Source organism: Aspergillus stella-maris, assembly GCF_047715825.1.
Source record: "Aspergillus stella-maris strain CBS 113639 unplaced genomic scaffold BDV14scaffold_37, whole genome shotgun sequence".
NCBI classification, from domain to species: domain Eukaryota; kingdom Fungi; phylum Ascomycota; class Eurotiomycetes; order Eurotiales; family Aspergillaceae; genus Aspergillus; species Aspergillus stella-maris.
The window spans coordinates 99,211-116,916 of NW_027396831.1; the positions used below are offsets into that span (position 1 = coordinate 99,211).

General features: G+C 51.1%; 9 protein-coding genes across 9 annotated transcripts; 4 read left to right on the forward strand and 5 right to left on the reverse strand.

Annotated features, from left to right (window-relative positions):
* The first annotated feature begins 26 nt into the window (after positions 1 to 26).
* On the forward strand, positions 27 to 1,978 carry BDV14DRAFT_175732 (putative chitin biosynthesis protein (Chs5)). Its single transcript, XM_073769125.1, has 2 exons — positions 27 to 225; positions 380 to 1,978. Exons 1-2 carry the CDS (start codon positions 154 to 156, stop codon positions 1,634 to 1,636), a joined length of 1,329 nt encoding a protein of 442 aa, XP_073626856.1. The 5' UTR covers positions 27 to 153; the 3' UTR covers positions 1,637 to 1,978.
* Positions 1,979 to 2,230: 252 nt separating this feature from the next.
* BDV14DRAFT_81218 (putative aspartate transaminase) lies at positions 2,231 to 3,856 on the reverse strand. The gene is made up of 3 exons (XM_073777584.1): positions 2,628 to 3,856; positions 2,463 to 2,568; positions 2,231 to 2,393 (listed from the first exon to the last, which is right to left on the reverse strand). Exons 1-3 carry the CDS (start codon positions 3,699 to 3,701, stop codon positions 2,329 to 2,331), a joined length of 1,245 nt encoding a protein of 414 aa, XP_073626857.1. The 5' UTR covers positions 3,702 to 3,856; the 3' UTR covers positions 2,231 to 2,328.
* A 549-nt stretch (positions 3,857 to 4,405) lies between these two features.
* Positions 4,406 to 5,918, forward strand: BDV14DRAFT_81244 (alpha/beta hydrolase). The gene is made up of 3 exons (XM_073777585.1): positions 4,406 to 5,146; positions 5,197 to 5,511; positions 5,569 to 5,918. Exons 1-3 carry the CDS (start codon positions 4,628 to 4,630, stop codon positions 5,824 to 5,826), a joined length of 1,092 nt encoding a protein of 363 aa, XP_073626858.1. The 5' UTR covers positions 4,406 to 4,627; the 3' UTR covers positions 5,827 to 5,918.
* Positions 5,919 to 7,462: 1,544 nt separating this feature from the next.
* On the forward strand, positions 7,463 to 9,768 carry BDV14DRAFT_175737 (class II fumarate hydratase). The gene is made up of 6 exons (XM_073769126.1): positions 7,463 to 7,931; positions 7,991 to 8,035; positions 8,088 to 8,125; positions 8,183 to 8,298; positions 8,351 to 9,368; positions 9,418 to 9,768. Exons 1-6 carry the CDS (start codon positions 7,707 to 7,709, stop codon positions 9,602 to 9,604), a joined length of 1,629 nt encoding a protein of 542 aa, XP_073626859.1. The 5' UTR covers positions 7,463 to 7,706; the 3' UTR covers positions 9,605 to 9,768.
* A 154-nt stretch (positions 9,769 to 9,922) lies between these two features.
* Positions 9,923 to 11,132, forward strand: gup1 (glucosamine 6-phosphate N-acetyltransferase). Its single transcript, XM_073769127.1, has 2 exons — positions 9,923 to 10,786; positions 10,848 to 11,132. The coding sequence occupies exons 1-2, from the start codon at positions 10,346 to 10,348 to the stop codon at positions 10,935 to 10,937; spliced, it is 531 nt and encodes a 176-aa protein (XP_073626860.1). The 5' UTR covers positions 9,923 to 10,345; the 3' UTR covers positions 10,938 to 11,132.
* Positions 11,133 to 11,135: 3 nt separating this feature from the next.
* Positions 11,136 to 12,463, reverse strand: BDV14DRAFT_175739 (40S ribosomal protein eS30). Its single transcript, XM_073769128.1, has 3 exons — positions 12,284 to 12,463; positions 11,972 to 12,076; positions 11,136 to 11,855 (listed from the first exon to the last, which is right to left on the reverse strand). The coding sequence occupies exons 1-3, from the start codon at positions 12,341 to 12,343 to the stop codon at positions 11,832 to 11,834; spliced, it is 189 nt and encodes a 62-aa protein (XP_073626861.1). The 5' UTR covers positions 12,344 to 12,463; the 3' UTR covers positions 11,136 to 11,831.
* A 440-nt stretch (positions 12,464 to 12,903) lies between these two features.
* Positions 12,904 to 14,267, reverse strand: BDV14DRAFT_175745 (60S ribosomal protein eL24). The gene is made up of 3 exons (XM_073769129.1): positions 14,147 to 14,267; positions 13,810 to 13,953; positions 12,904 to 13,648 (listed from the first exon to the last, which is right to left on the reverse strand). Exons 1-3 carry the CDS (start codon positions 14,195 to 14,197, stop codon positions 13,361 to 13,363), a joined length of 483 nt encoding a protein of 160 aa, XP_073626862.1. The 5' UTR covers positions 14,198 to 14,267; the 3' UTR covers positions 12,904 to 13,360.
* Positions 14,268 to 14,715: 448 nt separating this feature from the next.
* On the reverse strand, positions 14,716 to 16,138 carry BDV14DRAFT_201386 (uncharacterized protein; the record flags this gene model as incomplete). Its single annotated transcript, XM_073773747.1, has 3 exons — positions 14,716 to 14,760; positions 14,822 to 15,205; positions 15,260 to 16,138. The coding sequence occupies 3 exons, from the start codon at positions 16,136 to 16,138 to the stop codon at positions 14,716 to 14,718; spliced, it is 1,308 nt and encodes a 435-aa protein (XP_073626863.1).
* Positions 16,139 to 16,255: 117 nt separating this feature from the next.
* BDV14DRAFT_81353 (E2 ubiquitin-conjugating protein UBC13) lies at positions 16,256 to 17,700 on the reverse strand. Its single transcript, XM_073777587.1, has 3 exons — positions 17,429 to 17,700; positions 17,148 to 17,368; positions 16,256 to 17,089 (listed from the first exon to the last, which is right to left on the reverse strand). Exons 1-3 carry the CDS (start codon positions 17,479 to 17,481, stop codon positions 16,914 to 16,916), a joined length of 450 nt encoding a protein of 149 aa, XP_073626864.1. The 5' UTR covers positions 17,482 to 17,700; the 3' UTR covers positions 16,256 to 16,913.
* Positions 17,701 to 17,706: the final 6 nt, after the last annotated feature.

Sequence of the window (17,706 nt, forward strand, 5' to 3'; positions counted from 1 at the left end):
ACTGGAGCCGATCTCCAGACAATCAACATCCTTCCTCATCTCCTTTTCAGGCACCACCACAACACTGACTTCCATCGCTCCTACTCAGTATCCTCTCTCACCAGTTGATGCGCCATACCTAGCCGATTGACCGATTCGTGCCCATCCGCCAGAATGCTGGTCTCTTTGACCGTCGGAAAGGTCGACGCCGGGGTTGCTGTCTTGTTGACCCAGGACAATCGCCTGGTAAGTTCTCTCATCCTGCAAATGCGCTAGAGTTGAGAGAAACCAGTTCCTCCTCCGAGGCCTCTTTGAATGAGGCTTCAATAGCGGGGATCAATGGCTTCTCGGACTCCGACGCACCCCACGTGGCCACTAATGCTAAACTTGCTGCTCCTAGATTGAATTCCCCTCCGTGCTGCTTCCGAACAACATCACCTCTGGGAGTATCGTCGATATCACTGTATCGCGCAATAACTCTGCAGAAGCTGCCAATGCAGCTGCCTTCCAAAGCCTGCAAAAGCGCATCCTCAACACCTACGGCATCAAGACCCCTTCTCCACCTATCCTCCGCCTCCGCAACGCTACGCAGACTTCGCTTGTCCTTGAATGGGACCCTATCGACCTGGCAACAGCATCTCTGAAGACCCTCTCATTATATCGCAATGGCTCCAAGGCTGGATCCATCCCCCGCCCGCTCGAAACGCGGAGCACCAAGATCAGCGGTCTTGCCATCCACTCGGAATACACCTTCCACCTTGTCCTTCGCACGACCGCTGGCACATATCAATCGGAGAAGCTGACCTGCCGGACACACAAGATGACCGACTTGTCTGGTATTACAGTTACCACTGGTGTCCTTGATCCTCAACGAAAAGAAGCGCTGGCTCAGGCCCTGGACCGTATCGGGGGAAAGCTTATCGACTCTGTACGAATCGACACTACACACTTCGTCTGTACTGAAGGTAGAGGCCCGCTATGGGAGAAGGCGGTCGAAATGAACATACCCGTTGTGGTACCTGAGTGGGTGGACGCTTGCGAGGCAGAGGGCACCATTGTCAGCGTAAGAGGCTACTACCTGAACGCTGACCCCAAGCTTCGTCAACTCGGCACCCTCCATGGCTCGAGTCAACACCAGCGCACCACATCGTCGATTGCATCACCCTCGCGCCCGTCCCAGTCTCATTCCTTATCCTTGCCTGGTAACCAGCAAGAAGGAGCCCTGAGCACCGCCGAGCCACCTGTGACCCCGTTCCCCGGGGCGAGCATGAGCGGACAACCGAAGGCAGAAGAAGATGACAGAGTCTCTGAAGAAGACGAGAGCCCGCCGTCTCCACCTCCCAAGGACGAGGACTCTGAGAGCAAAGACGCCCCGCCAACGCCAGCCAAGGATGTACCCGAGCTGAATGGAGACATCAAATCAGAGACAGCATCCATAGTTGATATCGATGCCGAAGGAAAGGAAGTCAAGGTTGAAAGCCCGGGTAAAGACTTCGAGTCGGAAGATGACACAAAAGAACAAAACGAAGAAGACGACGACAAGGATAAGGACGACGGCGACCTATCCACCTCCAGCCCCAATGAAGCCGAAAAGAGCAAAGGAAAGGGCAACGGCAACTGCAACGGCGAATCCGACTTTAACGAGGTACCCCTCTAATTACAACTACAATCACTCACTTAATCAACTACCTTGATTCCTACTCCTCCTTATTCAGCGCTGCGTTCGAGTACTGTATATTCTACCAACCTATTTGATGTTATGACCGATCGATCACCTGTGGATTTGACTTGACTCTATCTCTTTAACGCCACGCCATTACGCAGCTTCTACTTCCTATTTCCATCTCATTCTTGCTCATGTCCATCTTCCTCGTTGTGCTGTTGTTGACGTTGACGTATTAGCTACCATTGTGTATAGTAGATGGTTCATTTTAGATAGTCTTTTTAATGTTCGTGTCATGAGCAATCAATTGAGATCTATATCATTTCAAGTACCCACTCAGTACCATAGGTAAAACCGGGCTGGAGGACAGTCGCTCCTTCCTGTTCTTTCACCGGCATACAATCGTACCTTCCTCATTTGCAACATTTAAAAAATATTTTTTGGGCCTTAGAAAAGGCAGGTGCAACTGGGGGACCGGTCGTTCCTTCCTCGATTACAATGTTTACATTCTTGCTGTGAATAGAAGGCAGGCGCGACTGCCCAAGCCGCCGGGAATGCTCCTTCCTTAAATGAGTTTAGTCATAATGTATTGTATATCATCACTATGTACATATCTCATGCATGTCATGATCTAAATATTCTATGAATGCAATCTATTTTGATCTTGATTTCTTGGGTGAAATGCCCTAATTGACGTTTCGTACGACTTCGTCGATGGCTCTGGCGACGTAGTTTACGTTCTTGGAGCTCACTATAGATATTTTTCGTTAGCCATTTGATTCTTTTGAAAGATATAAAGAATGAGAAAGGTAGAACTCACGCCCGCTGATCGAGGCACGACCGGACTTGAGGAGGTAGATGTGGTACTTGTCCTTGAGAGCGTAGACTTGCGAGGGGGTAAGACCGGTGTAGGAGAACATGCCGTTCTGTGACAATTCAGTCAGTGACTCAATTGACCTTGTTGAGGAAACTAGTAAGGGTTTACCTGTTCAACAATGTGCTTCCAAGTACCAGGGGTCTGAAGACGGACGAGCTCGTCGTAGAGAGCTTGGCGCATGGAGATAATGCGCGAGCTCATGGTCTTCAGGTCGTCGTGCCATTGCTTCGTCAGTTCCGGGCTTGTGAGAACCTTCTTCACGATGCTGCATCCGGCCGTAGGACCCATGGAGTACTCGCCGCGAATGATGTGGCAGAGGTTAACGACGACGGTGTCGCGGATGTCTTCAGATCCCTGGTTAAGAACGTAGTGGAATGCACCAACACGCTGGCCGTAGAGACCAAAGTTCTTGGAGAAGCTCTGGGCGGCGCAGAACTCCATGTTGGGCTTCTCGTTCAATGTGTAACGGACGGCGTAGGCATCCTCATCGACCGACCCGGAGGCGAAACCCTGGTATGCGGAGTCGAAGAAGGGGAATATGCGCTTGCGCTCGCAGAGGTCGATAATGGCGCGCCATTGTTCCTTGTTGGGGTCGAGACCAGTCGGGTTGTGGGCACAGGCGTGGAGGAGGACAACGTCGCCTTCTTGACCCTCGGATTCAAGGGTTGACATCATGCCTTGAAAGTCGAAGGAGCGGGTGGCGGCGGAGTAGTAGGGGTATGTCTTGCGGGGTACGCCGGCGAGTTCCCAGATTGTGAGGTGGTTGGCCCAAGAGGGGTTGGAAAGCCAGACGGTCTTGGGCTTCATGTGTGTCTTGAGGAAGAGGGCGCCGAGGTGGTTTGCGCCTGTACCGGCGACGGTCTGGACGGTTCCAATGCGGGCTTTGGCCGCTTCTTGCTCGGGGGTGGATTGGGAGTCGAAACCAAACATCAGATCACGGGCGATGGGAAGGAAGGCCCTGTCACCTTCAATGGCTGTGTATTCATGGCGGAAGAGGTTGTTGTCCTTGGTGAGTTCCTTCTCCGCTGCTTGAACAACGGGCAAAGGCCATGGCTGGCCCTCATCGGTGCGGTAGACACCTACACCTAGGTTGACCTTTTGGGGGTTCTCATCATCGGTGTACGCGCGGTTGAGGGCGAAGATCTCGTCCGGAGGCACTGGGTTAACGTCGAGAACAGTCATTGTGAGTGATGTCGAATGTCCTGCAGAGGGGTTGCAGGAAAGAAGTGCGGAATCGGGGTGGAGAAGTGGATTCGATTTATACTAGGCGAGATCGTCCCGCAGCGATAGGTATGTCATATGAGTCAAAGCTTCAAACGCAGAAGAGAGCCGAGAGATGGTCTCAAAATATAGACCTTGGGACGCCCTGGATTGGCAGTCTGGGACCGATGTCGCCTCAGTGGATTTGCTTTTGGATGTCAATGTCATTGGTCTTTGCAAAAATTTCTTCGGATCCAGAAACCACTTACCCGGCAGTTACAAGCGCTAATGTGACCAAATTCCAGTCCTACTCCAGCATACAGGAGCTCATCTCATCTCCGCAGCCAAGAATAGCAAGTATTTGCTGACGTGCCATTCATTGTGAGGATATGTTGGGAGCCCATCAGTAAGGTTCTCAGTGTGTTGCGCAAGTTCTGTGATGGTCCCGTGCCCGCACCCAACATTCACAGCAATTGATTTGCCCATTGTGAAGGACCCGGGAAAACTATCCTGATCCCTTACACTGCTCAATGAAGTCAGAAGTCAGCTGGATACCTCTAATGATGGATAGCCGGTCGACATCCAGCGGTTTGGATGAAATAGCCGGTGGTAGCCGAGCAGGCGCCGAGAAGGTCCCGCGAATGGTCCATCACGATAAAGAGCAGCGACGCTATCGGATGGTCATCTGTGATAATTTGAGATCTTAGACTCGGTTTATTATTATCGTCTAGTTCTGAGTACGGTGGTGTTGGAGAAGGAGAGAGATAAGGCCAGAGAGTTGGAGGAGGGCAAAGGGAAAGACGGAAGGTAGGACAACCCCCGCATCTTCATCACAACCACTCTAACCACCAATCCTGCTCTTGATATACCTTGGTACTATACTGCTGTACTTGTTTGCTTAAGAACCAATGGCGACCACAAAGGACCTGCATGACTTGCGTCCTGCAACCATTATTCAACCTCTCCATAATGCCATCCCAGCCGAACTCCTCCCCCGATTCGACCCAGTCTACGTAGAACACTACAACAAGAACAATGCCGGTCGTCTGCACACCCATGAGGTCCCAATCGAGTCCTTTCGCAAGAACCCAGCTGCATTCTTGACATCCTACGGCCGCGCCGTAGGCCCGGATATTTTCCGCATCAGCGAACAGACATGCGCGGTTAAAGACGGAGAGATCACAATCCGTATCTTTGAGCCCGCGCCTATCCTCGACGACCAAGGAAATGCTAAGAAGCGAGCCGTCTACGTCAACTTTCATGGCGGAGGCTGGGTCTTTGGGGGGTTGGCGACTGACCATGATTTCTGTAAGAGGGTTGTTGATGGGTTGGATGGGAACCTGGTGGCTTTCGATGTGGATTATCGGCTTGCACCTGAGTATAAGTTTCCCGTTGCGGTTGAGGATTGCTGGGCTGCTTTTAATTGGGTTAGTCAAGGCTCATTGTATTTGTTGTCTTGCGTCTGACGTACCTCTAGGTCCGCTCTAAAGCAGATGAGTTCAGTCTTGATCTGAACAAAGCCTCTGTCGGCGGACATTCCGCCGGAGGACATCTTTCAGCAGTGGTAGCCCATCTCTGCCGAAATGCCGGTATCCCTCTCGCGCTGCAAATCCTCGCTGTACCTGTCTGCGATATGCACAGTCCCTTCACGCCTGAAGGAGAATTCGACCGGGAGAACTGTCCGTATGAGTCGTATCGGGAGATGGAATACACAGTAGCCCTACCCGTTGCAAGAATGTCTTATTTCCATAAGTATTTCTTGGGCGTGCCTCGCCCTGCTCCGTCGAATGAGGTAAGTTACTTAAGTTATCGGTGTTTGTGCTCTTGTGCTAATTGGGAATTCACCTAGGACTGGAAAATCTCCCCAATGCTGGCTAAAGACTTCTCCAACCTAGCGCCGGCGATGGTCTTCAGCGCAGAGATGGATCCCCTGCGAGACGAAGCGGTAGTGTACGCAGAGAAGTTGAAAGCAGCCGGTAATCGAGTAGAGCTACTCCACGTCGCAGGAGCTCCGCACACATTTGCTGCTCTAGACGATATTCTGGACTCGGCGAAAATGTTCAATGCGAAGGCTATTGAGACGATGCGAAAGGACTTTATCGGCTAGAATACATCTATCTTGAAGGGCAGGCATAGTAGGACACCACTTTGATCATCTTTGGATAGAGCCTTTAAGTAGCTAGATACTGCTCATAGCCTAACGACGGAACTAAACACAATACCCGTCCGCCCCATCCCCACTCTCACTCGCGGAAACACACTCGTTGACGCACCAATTGACATAAAGAACATGGGCCTTAGTATCAACGCAGACAAAGATTGCACTCTCGGGGTTATCGATTGCCTCGTCGGTAGCGAGGCCTGTGGCCGCGATGGTATCGGCGAGCTCTTCTTTTGTCCAGTCTGTGACGTAGAGAATGCCATGTTCAGTGGGTATGTATTGTCAAAATGGTGTAATTCGGAGGTAGAGGAGAGGGGAATTACCTTGTTGTTCTATGAGGGCTCCTCCGCAGTAGCTTATGCCTTGTGCGCAAGTCCTCTCCGCATTGGTGAAAGCTTTTAGGAGAGCTGTTGTAAGGAGGGTGGTGTAGAGCTTCATTTTGGCTAGAAAGGCCTGAAGATTGTATATGACAGTTAAATCTTAGTGGAATAGTTCCTCTTCTCATTGATTTATTGAACTGAGGATGTTCTCACTGAGAAGGCTGCACAGAGTAAGCCTACTTATAGATCCAGTCTTCCCTCAGCCCGCCCTCATCAAGTCGACATCAAAACACAGCTTCAACTGTTTGCTTTGTCTTTGCATACATAGGAGAGGGGTACAGTATTGGCACATCTCGATCAACTGTTACTTGTACCGCCATCCGTTGCCTCTGTACAAGCGAGCTCCATATTCTGCATGTTTGTATGCACGCCGATGCAATATGCAAGTACTTTCTTTGTTCAAACAGAACTTTGCTGCTGTTCATTCCCTCCAGTGCAACATTCTTCGGCCTCAGGGTGCAGTTCAAGCCCGAGGTTTTTTCTGGTGGCCTAGTAATATAATTCCCTGACAAATCAGGATACCCTACACCCAGAGTGTACGGCATATTGTGAGCGCTTGCAGGGCAGCCATCAGCCCTATTGGTTGAAGGGCTCCGGTTCCGAGTGACAAGACAAAAGGCTGCAGACTCAAGTCTCCAAGTCATGAATGGGGTTTCGGAGGTTCGAAAGGACCTAGCCTTGTAGATGTCAACTCATGCGGCCAATAGGCGCTGGATCGGGAACCATTGATGTAAATTGTGCAATGCAGGGTAAGTGTAAGATAGGAGTAGATAGGTAGGATATATGCTCGTTTCTGACGTCTGAGAAATAAAGGACATCTTGACGATGGTTGTATATCAGACAGGATACATAGTCCATTTGAGATTGACTTTGATTGTTCGCATCTATCGTCTTCAATTTAATATATTTTTGGCGGGTTGCCCTCATCAGTCCTCGAAACATTCGGAGTATCAACGAGAGCTTCGCGTTTCTGCTCTATGCCAGTAAAGATGGTAAATGCGACCGTAACTGATTGGGACTACAGGAAGAAGAAAAAAACCAAATTGTTGGTGAAGCCTGTGAATTGTTAGGATGTGTTTACCTGGATGAACGGGGATATAGAGGATCTTCATTTATCCGCCGATACAATTTACCATACCATACACCGATTGCCGGCGATCCCAGAGCAAAACCTGCAGCAAGGTAACAGTAATACCGGGCCGGGAGAAATCGGCTGGGGCGGACGGCAGGACACAGCAAAGGCTTCCAGAAGGTGTTGAGGAGGACACTCCATAATAAGTTGTCGAGTTGGCCGCCTTTCGGAACTCCTGATTTTCCTCGCTTTTTCTCCTTCCCAGAGGGCTCAATCCCGCAATTGCTGTCTATCCGATCTCTGCACCTGCATAGAACTAGCCTTCGGGTTCCCGTCCGTTTTATACTTCTCCGGCATATCATTAGTCTTTCGCCATGGCCTCCCGAACCGCGGTGCGCTCGATGAGCTTCGTGACACATGCGGTCGCCAGAACATCCAGCATCTCCGCAGTTGCCCGCAGCGGCCTGACGTTGGCTGCTCGCTCCCCCGCCTCGCTCACTAGCCGACGCGCCCTCTGCTCCAATAGCCGACAGTCGCTACAATTCCCCCGCCTCCAGTCCTTTGCAAGCAAGAGATCTTTCAGCTCATCTGTAACAATGGTACGTTGTCTTGCCGTTTGACGAGATATTGGGCGCTCTGCTAACTCTGCCCTGCTTAGGCTTCTCAACCGCGTACCGAGAGCGATGCCTTCGGCGAAATCCAGGTACGACCCTCGATTCCGAACGAGTCATACAAGGTCTAACGAATGGTCATAGGTTCCCGGCGACAAGTACTGGGGTGCTCAGACTCAGCGGTAAGAGACAACAATTGAGCATCAGAAGTAATGGACACAATGTTGACGTACGTATAGTTCTCTGGGCAACTTCGACATCAACCAGCCCCAGGACCGCATGCCCGATGCCGTCGTCAAGGCTTTCGGTATTCTCAAGGGTGCCGCCGCTGAGGTCAACATGAAGTTCGGCCTTGGTAAGCACAATCGCAAAAAACTCTTGACTGCGACGACTTGCTAATTATTTAGACCCCAAGGTTGGTGAGGCTATCAAGCAGGCCGCTGCTGAGGTCGCCGAGGGCAAGCTCCTCGACCACTTCCCTCTCGTCGTCTGGCAGACCGGTTCCGGCACTCAGTCCAACATGAACTCTAACGAGGTCATTTCCAACCGTGCCATTGAGATCCTCGGCGGCCAGATGGGCTCCAAGAAGCCCGTCCACCCCAACGACCACGTCAACATGTCCGCTTCCTCCAACGACTCTTTCCCCACTGCCATGCACATTGCTGCCGTTGTCGAGCTCGAGAACACTCTCCTGCCCTCCCTGACCAGCCTCCGCAACGCTCTCCAGAAGAAGGTCGAGAACTTCGAGCACATCATCAAGATCGGCCGTACTCACCTTCAGGATGCCACCCCTCTCACCCTTGGCCAGGAGTTCTCCGGTTACGTTGCCCAGCTCGACCGCAACATTGAGCGCGTCCAGGCCTCCCTCCCCCACCTGCGCTACCTCGCCCAGGGTGGTACCGCCGTCGGTACTGGTCTGAACACCTTCAAGGGCTTCGACGAGGCTATTGCCGCTGAGGTCTCCAAGCTGACCGGCACCGAGTTCAAGACCGCTCCCAACAAGTTCGAGGTTCTTGCTGCCCACGACGCCATCGTCGAGGCCTCCGGCTCCCTCAACACCCTTGCCAGCTCTCTGTTCAAGATCGCCCAGGATATCCGTTACCTCGGCTCCGGCCCTCGCTGTGGTCTCGGCGAGCTCATCCTCCCCGAGAACGAGCCCGGTTCGTCCATCATGCCTGGAAAGGTCAACCCCACCCAGTGCGAGTCCTTGACCATGGTCTGCTCCCAGGTCATGGGTAACCACGTTGCTGCCACCATTGGCGGCATGAATGGCCAGTTCGAGCTCAACGTGTTCAAGCCCCTCATGATCCGCAACCTGCTGCACAGTGTCCGCATCCTTGCCGACGGCATGAAGAGCTTCGAGAAGAACCTGGTCGCCGGTCTTGAGGCCAACGAGCCCAGAATCAACTCTCTTCTCCACGAGAGGTATGCCCCAACTTGCTCAACAAACGCTACCAAATACTAACAATACTAGTCTGATGCTTGTCACTTGCCTCAACCCCGTCATTGGCTACGATATGGCCTCCAAGGTCGCCAAGAACGCCCACAAGAAGGGTCTCACCCTCAAGCAGAGCGCCATGGAGCTCAAGGCCCTTAGCGAGGAGGACTTTGACAAGCACGTCCGTCCTGAGCTCATGCTGGCCCCCAAGGAGAAGAAATAGACGCGAATTTGAGATGGGCGGGTGCTATACTAGACGGATAAAAACATTGTAGCGAGCTTTAACTTTTGTATACTGAATATACTGTACTATTTTTCTGTGCCCTTTTTCTGCCAGGGTTGTGGTTAGCCTCGGATTTTGTAAATGTCTTGGCTTGATTATTTTTGGAACTCCGCGATTTCTCCCGCCGCCAACGTGGGACAGGAACAGGGGCTGTTCCTGGAGGCAAAACATCAGGAAAGCCACCAAACACCTTGACATAACTGTAGAATTTTTCATGATAGTCCTGTGTAGAATATCTTAGTAGTTCAGATCTATAAATACCCCTCCAATCCTTGTCCCTCAAGTGGGACCGTGGTTCAGCTCGCTGGAATTTGGGTTCATTCATATACTCCGCCTCAACCTTGAATTGTTGATGACCTGAAACTTTTCTCCTCTCAAACCTCAACTCTTAACTCTTAACTCTGCGTCTCTCGTTTACATTGCGTTATCTCCATCGCTTGCTCTTACTTATCGCTACCGTTCGAGGCTAGAAGCGATACTCCAGTTAGCTCAGACCGAAACTCAATCGCCATCCACTTACTTCACCGCCGCTCAGCCCTTCCGTGCTCGTCTTGCGATCTCAAGTCTCAGCTACCTAGTTCTCGAACTACGAACTGAACCAGCTGGTTTCAACGTTCAACTCTCGAAAGAACACCATCCTGATTGAATAACCCATTTAAACTACACATCAACACCACCAAAATGTCTTCCTCTACCCCCGCCGCCAACGCCAACCCCGACACCCCCCTCTTCTCCTCATCCCTAATCTCCCCCACCGTCACCTCCGAATTACCACCCGGCTACTCCATCCGCCCCCTCCGCCGCTCCGACTATTCGCGCGGCTACCTCGACGTCCTGCGCGTGCTCACAACAGTCGGCACAGTCGGCGAATCCGCCTGGAACGCGCGGTACGACTGGATCGCGTCCCGCAACGACGAGTACTACATGCTTGTTATCACGGACGCAGAGGAGAAGATTGTTGCGACGGGGTCTTTGATTGTCGAGCGGAAATTCATTCATGAACTTGGTTTGGTAGGGCACATTGAGGATATTGCTGTTGAGAAGGGGCAGCAGGGGAAGAAGTTGGGGCTTAGGGTTATTCAGGCGTTGGATTATGTGGCGGAGAAGGTTGGGGCTTATAAGGTATGTCTCTTCAAATTTGCGTGACTCTATTTGGGTGCGTTGCTGACTGGGTTGTGTGTAGACTATCCTCGACTGCTCCGAAACGAACGAGGGGTTCTATCTCAAGTGTGGGTTTAAAAGGGCCGGGTTGGAGATGGCTCATTACTACTAAATAATTGGGGTGGTGGTTGATGAATGACGGTGACAGGGGACTGGGGAGTGAGAAGCCATCGGATTCGTATGTCCGAGCTGCCCGGTTTCTGCTGGCGTTCAGAGACTGGCTGCTGCTGTATTGGCTTGCTCGGGATTGTTTGTTACGTTAGTTATTGACGGATAGAGTATACATAGACCAAAGGATATTTTAACATTCATGGCCTCCTGTACTATACGGGGTTTCTAATAAGTTGCACTTTATACTTCCCGCACGAGGAAGTCGAGCGCGAGACCTTGCTCATAATGTAGTGCCAGTAGGATACGGTTGTTGTGGCAAAGCCGTGTCATGGGAGGGCTCTATGCTCCGCCCTCAAGTGTTCAAATGTCAAGACCCGAGTAATGGAGCAAAGACCGAGTGCAACGCCTACGGTTGTGGGCCATGAAGTACACCATGAAGTCCTTCAAACCAGTCAAACTACGGAGTACGAGACTACGTAGGAATGTAGGCAGACCAGTTCAAAAACACGAACAGCCCCGCCGCAGAGCACAAGTAACAAGTGAACTGAACAGAAAACGAAATTCCAATCCCAGTAACGAAGTTGAATATCCCATTTGATGATGATGATGATACCGTATCAGACCCCACAAACAACTAGCCATGCATGAAAAAAGAACCACCGCAACGTAACTGTCCCCCAGCAAATTCCAACTCCCTTTCTGGACACTGAAAAACCTCGAGAATGTCTGCGTGGTCGGCGTTGATGTATGTTCCCTTTCGACTAGATCGAGCAATGAACGGGTATTAACCGTCCATCCAGAAGGCCGTTCGATATCGCGCTTTTCTTGTTTTCTTTCGTGGTCGTCATCGTCATTTTCCCGCTGCGATTACCGGTTTACTCCTGGGGTAGGGTATCTAGTTGCCGGGGTTGGGGTTCATCTGGTGAGATGCAAGTTAGTTCGTTGTTCGAGTTTTGTCGTTCGAGGAAGAGGCGATCGGAAGACCGGCTGGTTCCGGTTCCCTCTCTAACCTCCTCATATCGGATATCAACGCACCTTGCGCTTGCCACCGGTCATGGTAACGTTGACGAAACGGCGAGTGTACTTGAGGCGCTTCATGGCGCGGCCCTTGGGGAGCTTCTTCTTCTCCTGGGGCTCGACCTGTAGTTGAAGAATATCCCGTCAGTCTTCCGTTCAAAGTCCATCGTTGAATCCTCCGAGATCGATTCTCCATCCATCGCTCCATCGTTTCGAGCAAAACCCATCCCACAAATTCTTCCGGTACTTCCTCCTCTTCCTCTTCCTCACCCACCATCCTCACCCCAACGCCACCCGGGATATCACATCAAAAGAACAAGGGAATCTCACCTTAGGAGTGGCAGACTTAACCTTACCCGCACGGGCGAGAGATCCGTGAACCTTACCCATGGCTGCTGGTGATGATGAACTTGTCGGATCGAGATGGGAAGTTGAAAAGTCGAGGTGTGCGGAAGGGGGGTTGAGTCACCGCTGCGGCCGCTGGGCTTCGGTTGGGTCTGTGGGTGTTTCGCGCTAGTGCTGATTGTAAGCGAGATGGCAAAATCGAATCAGGTTCGGGGCGGGAGGGGAGGGCTGGTTAGTCAGCGTTGCTCTGTCATTTGAATAGGTGCCTGAGGCATATATTATTGGGAAGGGTCTTTGCTGGGATCTCTACAAGCTGTCCCTGTAGTAGTTTATCGTACCGATCTATTCTAATAATTTACTTACAGGTAATGATCCTGAGCATAGTGGTTCTCTGTTGTGAAGCTTTTGTTGCTGACTTACAACGTCGTACTTCTGGCGAACCCGACTCAGGAAGCCGAATCGGGCTAGAATAGGTCTGAGCCCTACTGAGCCTCTACCCCAGAGGATCAACGTCACGGGCGGTCTTCAAATTTCAGATGGATGATTGGTGAGGTATAAGGGTCAAGGAGTAGTACCAGTGATTATAGAATTTTTTTGAGTAATTGCAAGCATCTTATTTTTTGCGAAGAATTATGGTCCGTAAAGGAACCTCAAACATGGCGCGTTGGGAAATTTGAGATTGAATGTCTACAGAGTATAGAGCAATGAAGTGCTGATGGCCTGATAGACTGCAAGGAAAGGCGCGTTGGAAGTCTTGGAGAAAGCAAGATCATGGATTACACTAGCGACGTATACCCGGCTACCATCTCACAACCATTTCTCATTCCAGATCATGAAACCCATGGGGCGCATATGGTAAGAACCGGGGAATAGCCTTTGTGAATCCGCAAAAGAAACCGTCTTGTACCGTTGTACGCCGCAAGTTTTTTGACTTTGTATTGTGAACATTTCATTTTGGGTGATAGGAAAACACATATTTCAGCTCCAGTAGCTCCCCAAATTCCGTCCATGAAATTCTTGCCTTCACGCCTCCCTGTCCCAAGCCATACCGTCTTTATCCCCTTAGCGAGACTTAGCGGCGACCTTGGGGGCGGAACCCTTAGCACCCTGCTTGCTCTGGATGCGCTGACCAGCACCCTTGGCAGCAGAGGCGGCGTTCTTAGCCTTGTCGGCCTTCTTCTTGCTCTCGGCGGCGGCCTTCTTCTCCTTGGCCTCCTTGATGGCCTGCTGGCGGGCGGCGGCACGGGCCTCGGGGCGCTGGGAGCGGCGCTCCTTGATAACGTCGAGGGAGGCACCGACGATGGCACGCTGGTGCTTCACGGCACGGCGGGTACGCTTCTTGGCGACTTCCTGTATTCCAATATCCGTCAGCAATCCATCTCATCTTGCAAACCATATCCTCCAGTCGTCCAATGAGTTCCACGCTTTGATGTTCATTCCAAGCAAATTCCCGAAGACCTTGTTCCCATAACGACACTCAAAGATTGAGGGTGATAAAAAGTGGTACCGACCTCAGAGATACCCTTCTTGTGCTGGCGACGGAAAAGAACAGTCCAAGCTATCCGGCGAGGGTTCTTGCGCTGGAGGAAGAGGGACTCGGACTTTCCATTTTGGAAGCGGAAGATCTTGCTGTCGCCACGGACGAACAGCTTACCCTGTTTCAAGAAAACCAAAAGTCAACACATATCCTTGTATTCAAAGTTTGAAAATGGCGATGAATTCGGGTTCGTTTCATTTCGTCAAATCGATCGTGAAGCCTGCCTTGTAGGCTTTGCGGTCGGTGCGAGCGAAGCGAAATCGAATATCGAAAGGGTTGTCTGTTGGCTGGCGGGACTGGGACAAACGCACCTTGCCGGGGTAGATCTTCTGACCGCTGAAAGAATCGTCGTAGGTACGCATCTTGAACGTGAGAGATGCGCGACCGGTTGAACGAGATGTTGTCGATTGGCGTTGGGTGGTTGAGTCGAATCGTCTCTTCGGCGCCGCTAGACTACCACAATTCTGAGGTGGTGCGGTGCGGAGCTCGCTAAGCGCAGCCACGTGACTTAGTTCTGCCCTCGACCCGGTCTACTACAACATCAAGACTATGAAGGACAGCAAGAGGCATTACCTTTGTTACAACACTTAATCGATTTATTTTGGAAGTAAGGTTGATAGATAAAGGAGCACTTATTTGTGAGATGAATATCTTGGTGATTTCCCCACGACTACGTGACATTTTACAGTCATGACCCTCAGAAACGCAATCCAGCCCGTCGACAGCAAGCTTTCCCTTTGTTCTGAACAATTATCCTTTACAAAAATCCCACTGCGCAGCTCATGCACATGCGGCGGTAACTTGATTCTTAAGTCCTCCCATCTCCATGACCAGCTCCTTTAGATCCGCCACAGTTATGCACAATCGTCGTTGTTAGGGCTCAGCCGTGCCAGTCGCAGGCGTCCCAGGGGTTCAGTTTGCAATCCTGTATTCGTAGAGATCTGTCAGCTATCATGTATTTATAGGGCCCATAGTTGAGCGCTTACCTTGCATTGGATGTCACGGCAAATCTCGTTTGGACAAACACCGCTGCAATCCGGGCATACATAGCGGCCGCATCCATCGAAAGGCGTACACTGCGTGAACGTACTGACCTCCTGGGCGTAGAAACCGAGATGCTCAATGATTTTACCCAGGTGTTTCGCTTTCTGCGCTTCTTCGGGACTAAGGTTCTCGTCGGCCGCCTTCTGCTCGAGTTCTTGCTTGACGCAGCAGGTTTTGTTGCAGGTAGGGCAAGTCTTGCGACAGCCGATGCATGCGAGGTTGCGGTGCTTCCAGGGCCTGGCATCTTCGGGCCTGCGTGCGGCTTTCGGATTGTTTTTGGAAGTCGAGTCCACTTCTGTGCCGGTCATACAACGAACATAGGCGAGCTTTACTCTCGTCAGTACGAAGCGCTTGCTTGGTGATGGGTGATGGAAGCTTACCAATTCCTCAAAAGAGCTCTTTCCAATCTCCGGTTCCTTCACCATCTGCTCATTACTCGGGCGGTTGTTCATGGCTGCACGCGCCTGTACCTCGTTGTAGTTGAAATCAACGAACATATAGTCTGCAACATCAGCAATGAAGAAAGTACCAGAAGTGACGAGCCGTGAAACTCTACCATTCGGCGATCTGATGTATCTCAGAGCACTGGTGGCAGATAACTTCTTCAGCGACTCTACTCCTTCTCCATCACTCGTCTTCCCCGTGTCTTTGATGTCTGGTGTAACGGTTGATATCGAGGGACTGGGCGTCGCTGACTCTGTGTCTTGTGTTGTGGTGGAGTTAGAATCACGATGAGAGGCAGACCAGACGCGAGAGCTCTCAACCGACGAGGACTTTGAGTCCAAGCTGTGCCTCTTGAGCTTGGGCGACTCTTTCGCTACAGCTGGTTTTGTGGAACTGGAGGTGGTAAGTGTTCTGATGCGTCTGCGGAAGAGGTTTTCCTTGTTCCTGGGGGGCAGATCTGATTCAATGGGCTGTGAAGTGTGTTGCTCAGAACCTTGCTTTGCACCCCCAGTCACGGGGACTCGAAGACGGGGCGAGGGCAAATCCGCGCAATTGCTGTTTTTGACCTTGCTGTTTCTGACCTGAAACGAGACGTCCAGCGGAGTGGTGTTGATGTTGGGCAAGTTACCTACGTTAGAGCTTCTGGTTGCCTGCGGCTCGACGTTGTTACTGTTCTCCATGCCTGTGTTAGCAGGTTGCGAGAACGATGTAAGGTCGGTCTTCGAGGTTTTCGAGGAGCCTAGATGAAAGGTCTTGCCCACCCACCTGCTGAGACCCTTCAGGTTGCGAGGCTTTTTCTTGGACTTGGAGGGCATGGTGTTGTTTTGTAAAGAGGTAGGGAATTGTTGGTTTCTTCGTTGCAAGGAAGTTTCACATTGGGATTGGAAGGGCTAAGAAGTGTCGATACGAGTGGGCAAAAAGATTGAGGGGATTAATCTGAGTTCGAGTAAGCTGCATGCTGAGCTAGATATATGGCTGTGAGCCGATTTCATAATTCTGGGCACAGAGACTGTGATAAGTGCTCTTCATGAGCAAAATCATCCCAGTGAATCAGTGGCCCGGTCATTGGTCTTCCCACCAGAGGCCATTCACAATCGAGGGCTATTGGGGCAACCTTCACAAAGTTAAGTCCAGGGACATCTCGATCTAGAGCGATCTAGAACGAGAGATGGATTTTATGGTCTACCGACACCGTCTTATGAAGGGCAACTTATTTATATCCTGACGAACGGGTTCAAAAAGTAGGTAGTTCTATTGAAGCGAACTCTAGTATAAATCCGGGGGTAATAATTCATGGTTCCGGACTTTGGAAGCCGAAGAAATGGAGTGCCTGGATCCAGAATGAGTAGTCGCCCTTTCGCCGTGCATCAACATGAGGGTAGAACGAACCAGAATTGGAATTTAATGCAAATGAAGTCAGTGAGATGTGGCTTCCTCTCTTCATAGAATAAAACAAGGCTAAATTTTGAGAATAAATCTGGATCCAACAGAACAATGCAGGGAGGCCAAGGTCGCATAATTTTCCTCATGGTCTCATCACGGTGTCGTCGATGGTCATTCGCCCAGCAACGGAATTGCAACTCCTAGTTCCTAAGTCATCGCGTGGGTTCTGGTCCATTCTCTTGCAGTCTGAATAGCCGCCGCTTCGTCCTCCTTCCAGCGCTGGGCAACGTCGTTGGCAAGCGGGTCATCAGGGTTCGGGGCTCCGAGCAACAACTGAATCGAGAGTAGGACGGTACGAATCTGAAGGGCCGGGGACCAGTTGCCTAGAAGTGGTTAATCTTTGTACGCGGTTATTTATATGGCAATGATTCAAAAGCATACTCTTCAGCACATCCAGACAGATCCGCCCAAGACGATCAATGTTGGGGTGATAGATCTTGGTCAAGAATCGGACCTTGGGAGGGGTCATGGGGTAGTCTTCTGGCAAAAAGAGCTCGAGACGGAAAATTCCACCTTCATATGGAGACTGTGCAGGGCCGTGGATGGTGACATCGAAGTATCGCAAGTTGTCCTCGTGGGGCACGGCGGTGATACCGGAGACACTGAAGGTAGGAATTATTAACGCTTTGAATCAATATTTGCTTGGATCGTCGAAAACATACGGCTCAGCAAGCAGACGCTCCGTCTCCTTCGTAATTCTCTTTGACAAGGCCATCGTGTTGTTGCGGGCTTGCGCTCCGAAGGGTATCAGCGCGGGGTGATTGTACTCGAGATTCTTTTCTCGTGCAAATCAAAGCTCAACAGTTTGGGGCTTTATCGTGGATGTGAGTATCTGGCCACAGCAAAGCTCTGGATGCAATAGATCACAGAGATAAAAAGTGAGAAGGATGTTTGTTTCTAGAGCAGAACTTATCGCAAAGGCTTGAAGACCGAGGTAACC

What these genes read in the sequence shown, in the direction of transcription:
- gup1 (XM_073769127.1), top strand. Translation starts at nt 10,346, where the DNA reads ATGTCTTCCTCTACCCCCGCCGCCAACGCCAACCCCGACACCCCCCTC. An exon ending in AGAAGGTTGGGGCTTATAAG is followed by an intron (nt 10,787 to 10,847) that starts GTATGTCTCTTC and finishes GGTTGTGTGTAG; the next exon opens with ACTATCCTCGACTGCTCCGA.
- BDV14DRAFT_175739 (XM_073769128.1), bottom strand. Translation starts at nt 12,343, where the DNA reads ATGGGTAAGGTTCACGGATCTCTCGCCCGTGCGGGTAAGGTTAAGTCT. An exon ending in TTAAGTCTGCCACTCCTAAG is followed by an intron (nt 12,077 to 12,283) that starts GTGAGATTCCCT and finishes CTTCAACTACAG; the next exon opens with GTCGAGCCCCAGGAGAAGAA. An exon ending in TGACCGGTGGCAAGCGCAAG is followed by an intron (nt 11,856 to 11,971) that starts GTGCGTTGATAT and finishes GCATCTCACCAG; the next exon opens with ATGAACCCCAACCCCGGCAA.
- BDV14DRAFT_175737 (XM_073769126.1), top strand. Translation starts at nt 7,707, where the DNA reads ATGGCCTCCCGAACCGCGGTGCGCTCGATGAGCTTCGTGACACATGCG. An exon ending in CAACATGAAGTTCGGCCTTG is followed by an intron (nt 8,299 to 8,350) that starts GTAAGCACAATC and finishes CTAATTATTTAG; the next exon opens with ACCCCAAGGTTGGTGAGGCT. An exon ending in AACTCTCTTCTCCACGAGAG is followed by an intron (nt 9,369 to 9,417) that starts GTATGCCCCAAC and finishes TAACAATACTAG; the next exon opens with TCTGATGCTTGTCACTTGCC.
- BDV14DRAFT_81353 (XM_073777587.1), bottom strand. Translation starts at nt 17,481, where the DNA reads ATGGCCTTGTCAAAGAGAATTACGAAGGAGACGGAGCGTCTGCTTGCT. An exon ending in GAGCGTCTGCTTGCTGAGCC is followed by an intron (nt 17,369 to 17,428) that starts GTATGTTTTCGA and finishes TCCTACCTTCAG; the next exon opens with TGTCTCCGGTATCACCGCCG. An exon ending in CTGTCTGGATGTGCTGAAGA is followed by an intron (nt 17,090 to 17,147) that starts GTATGCTTTTGA and finishes AACCACTTCTAG; the next exon opens with GCAACTGGTCCCCGGCCCTT.
- BDV14DRAFT_175732 (XM_073769125.1), top strand. Translation starts at nt 154, where the DNA reads ATGCTGGTCTCTTTGACCGTCGGAAAGGTCGACGCCGGGGTTGCTGTC. An exon ending in TGACCCAGGACAATCGCCTG is followed by an intron (nt 226 to 379) that starts GTAAGTTCTCTC and finishes TGCTGCTCCTAG; the next exon opens with ATTGAATTCCCCTCCGTGCT.
- BDV14DRAFT_175745 (XM_073769129.1), bottom strand. Translation starts at nt 14,197, where the DNA reads ATGCGTACCTACGACGATTCTTTCAGCGGTCAGAAGATCTACCCCGGC. An exon ending in AGAAGATCTACCCCGGCAAG is followed by an intron (nt 13,954 to 14,146) that starts GTGCGTTTGTCC and finishes TTCTTGAAACAG; the next exon opens with GGTAAGCTGTTCGTCCGTGG. An exon ending in ACAAGAAGGGTATCTCTGAG is followed by an intron (nt 13,649 to 13,809) that starts GTCGGTACCACT and finishes ATTGGAATACAG; the next exon opens with GAAGTCGCCAAGAAGCGTAC.
- BDV14DRAFT_81218 (XM_073777584.1), bottom strand. Translation starts at nt 3,701, where the DNA reads ATGACTGTTCTCGACGTTAACCCAGTGCCTCCGGACGAGATCTTCGCC. An exon ending in GGAAGCACATTGTTGAACAG is followed by an intron (nt 2,569 to 2,627) that starts GTAAACCCTTAC and finishes GAATTGTCACAG; the next exon opens with AACGGCATGTTCTCCTACAC. An exon ending in TCGTGCCTCGATCAGCGGGC is followed by an intron (nt 2,394 to 2,462) that starts GTGAGTTCTACC and finishes AAATATCTATAG; the next exon opens with TGAGCTCCAAGAACGTAAAC.
- BDV14DRAFT_81244 (XM_073777585.1), top strand. Translation starts at nt 4,628, where the DNA reads ATGGCGACCACAAAGGACCTGCATGACTTGCGTCCTGCAACCATTATT. An exon ending in GCTGGGCTGCTTTTAATTGG is followed by an intron (nt 5,147 to 5,196) that starts GTTAGTCAAGGC and finishes ACGTACCTCTAG; the next exon opens with GTCCGCTCTAAAGCAGATGA. An exon ending in GCCCTGCTCCGTCGAATGAG is followed by an intron (nt 5,512 to 5,568) that starts GTAAGTTACTTA and finishes GAATTCACCTAG; the next exon opens with GACTGGAAAATCTCCCCAAT.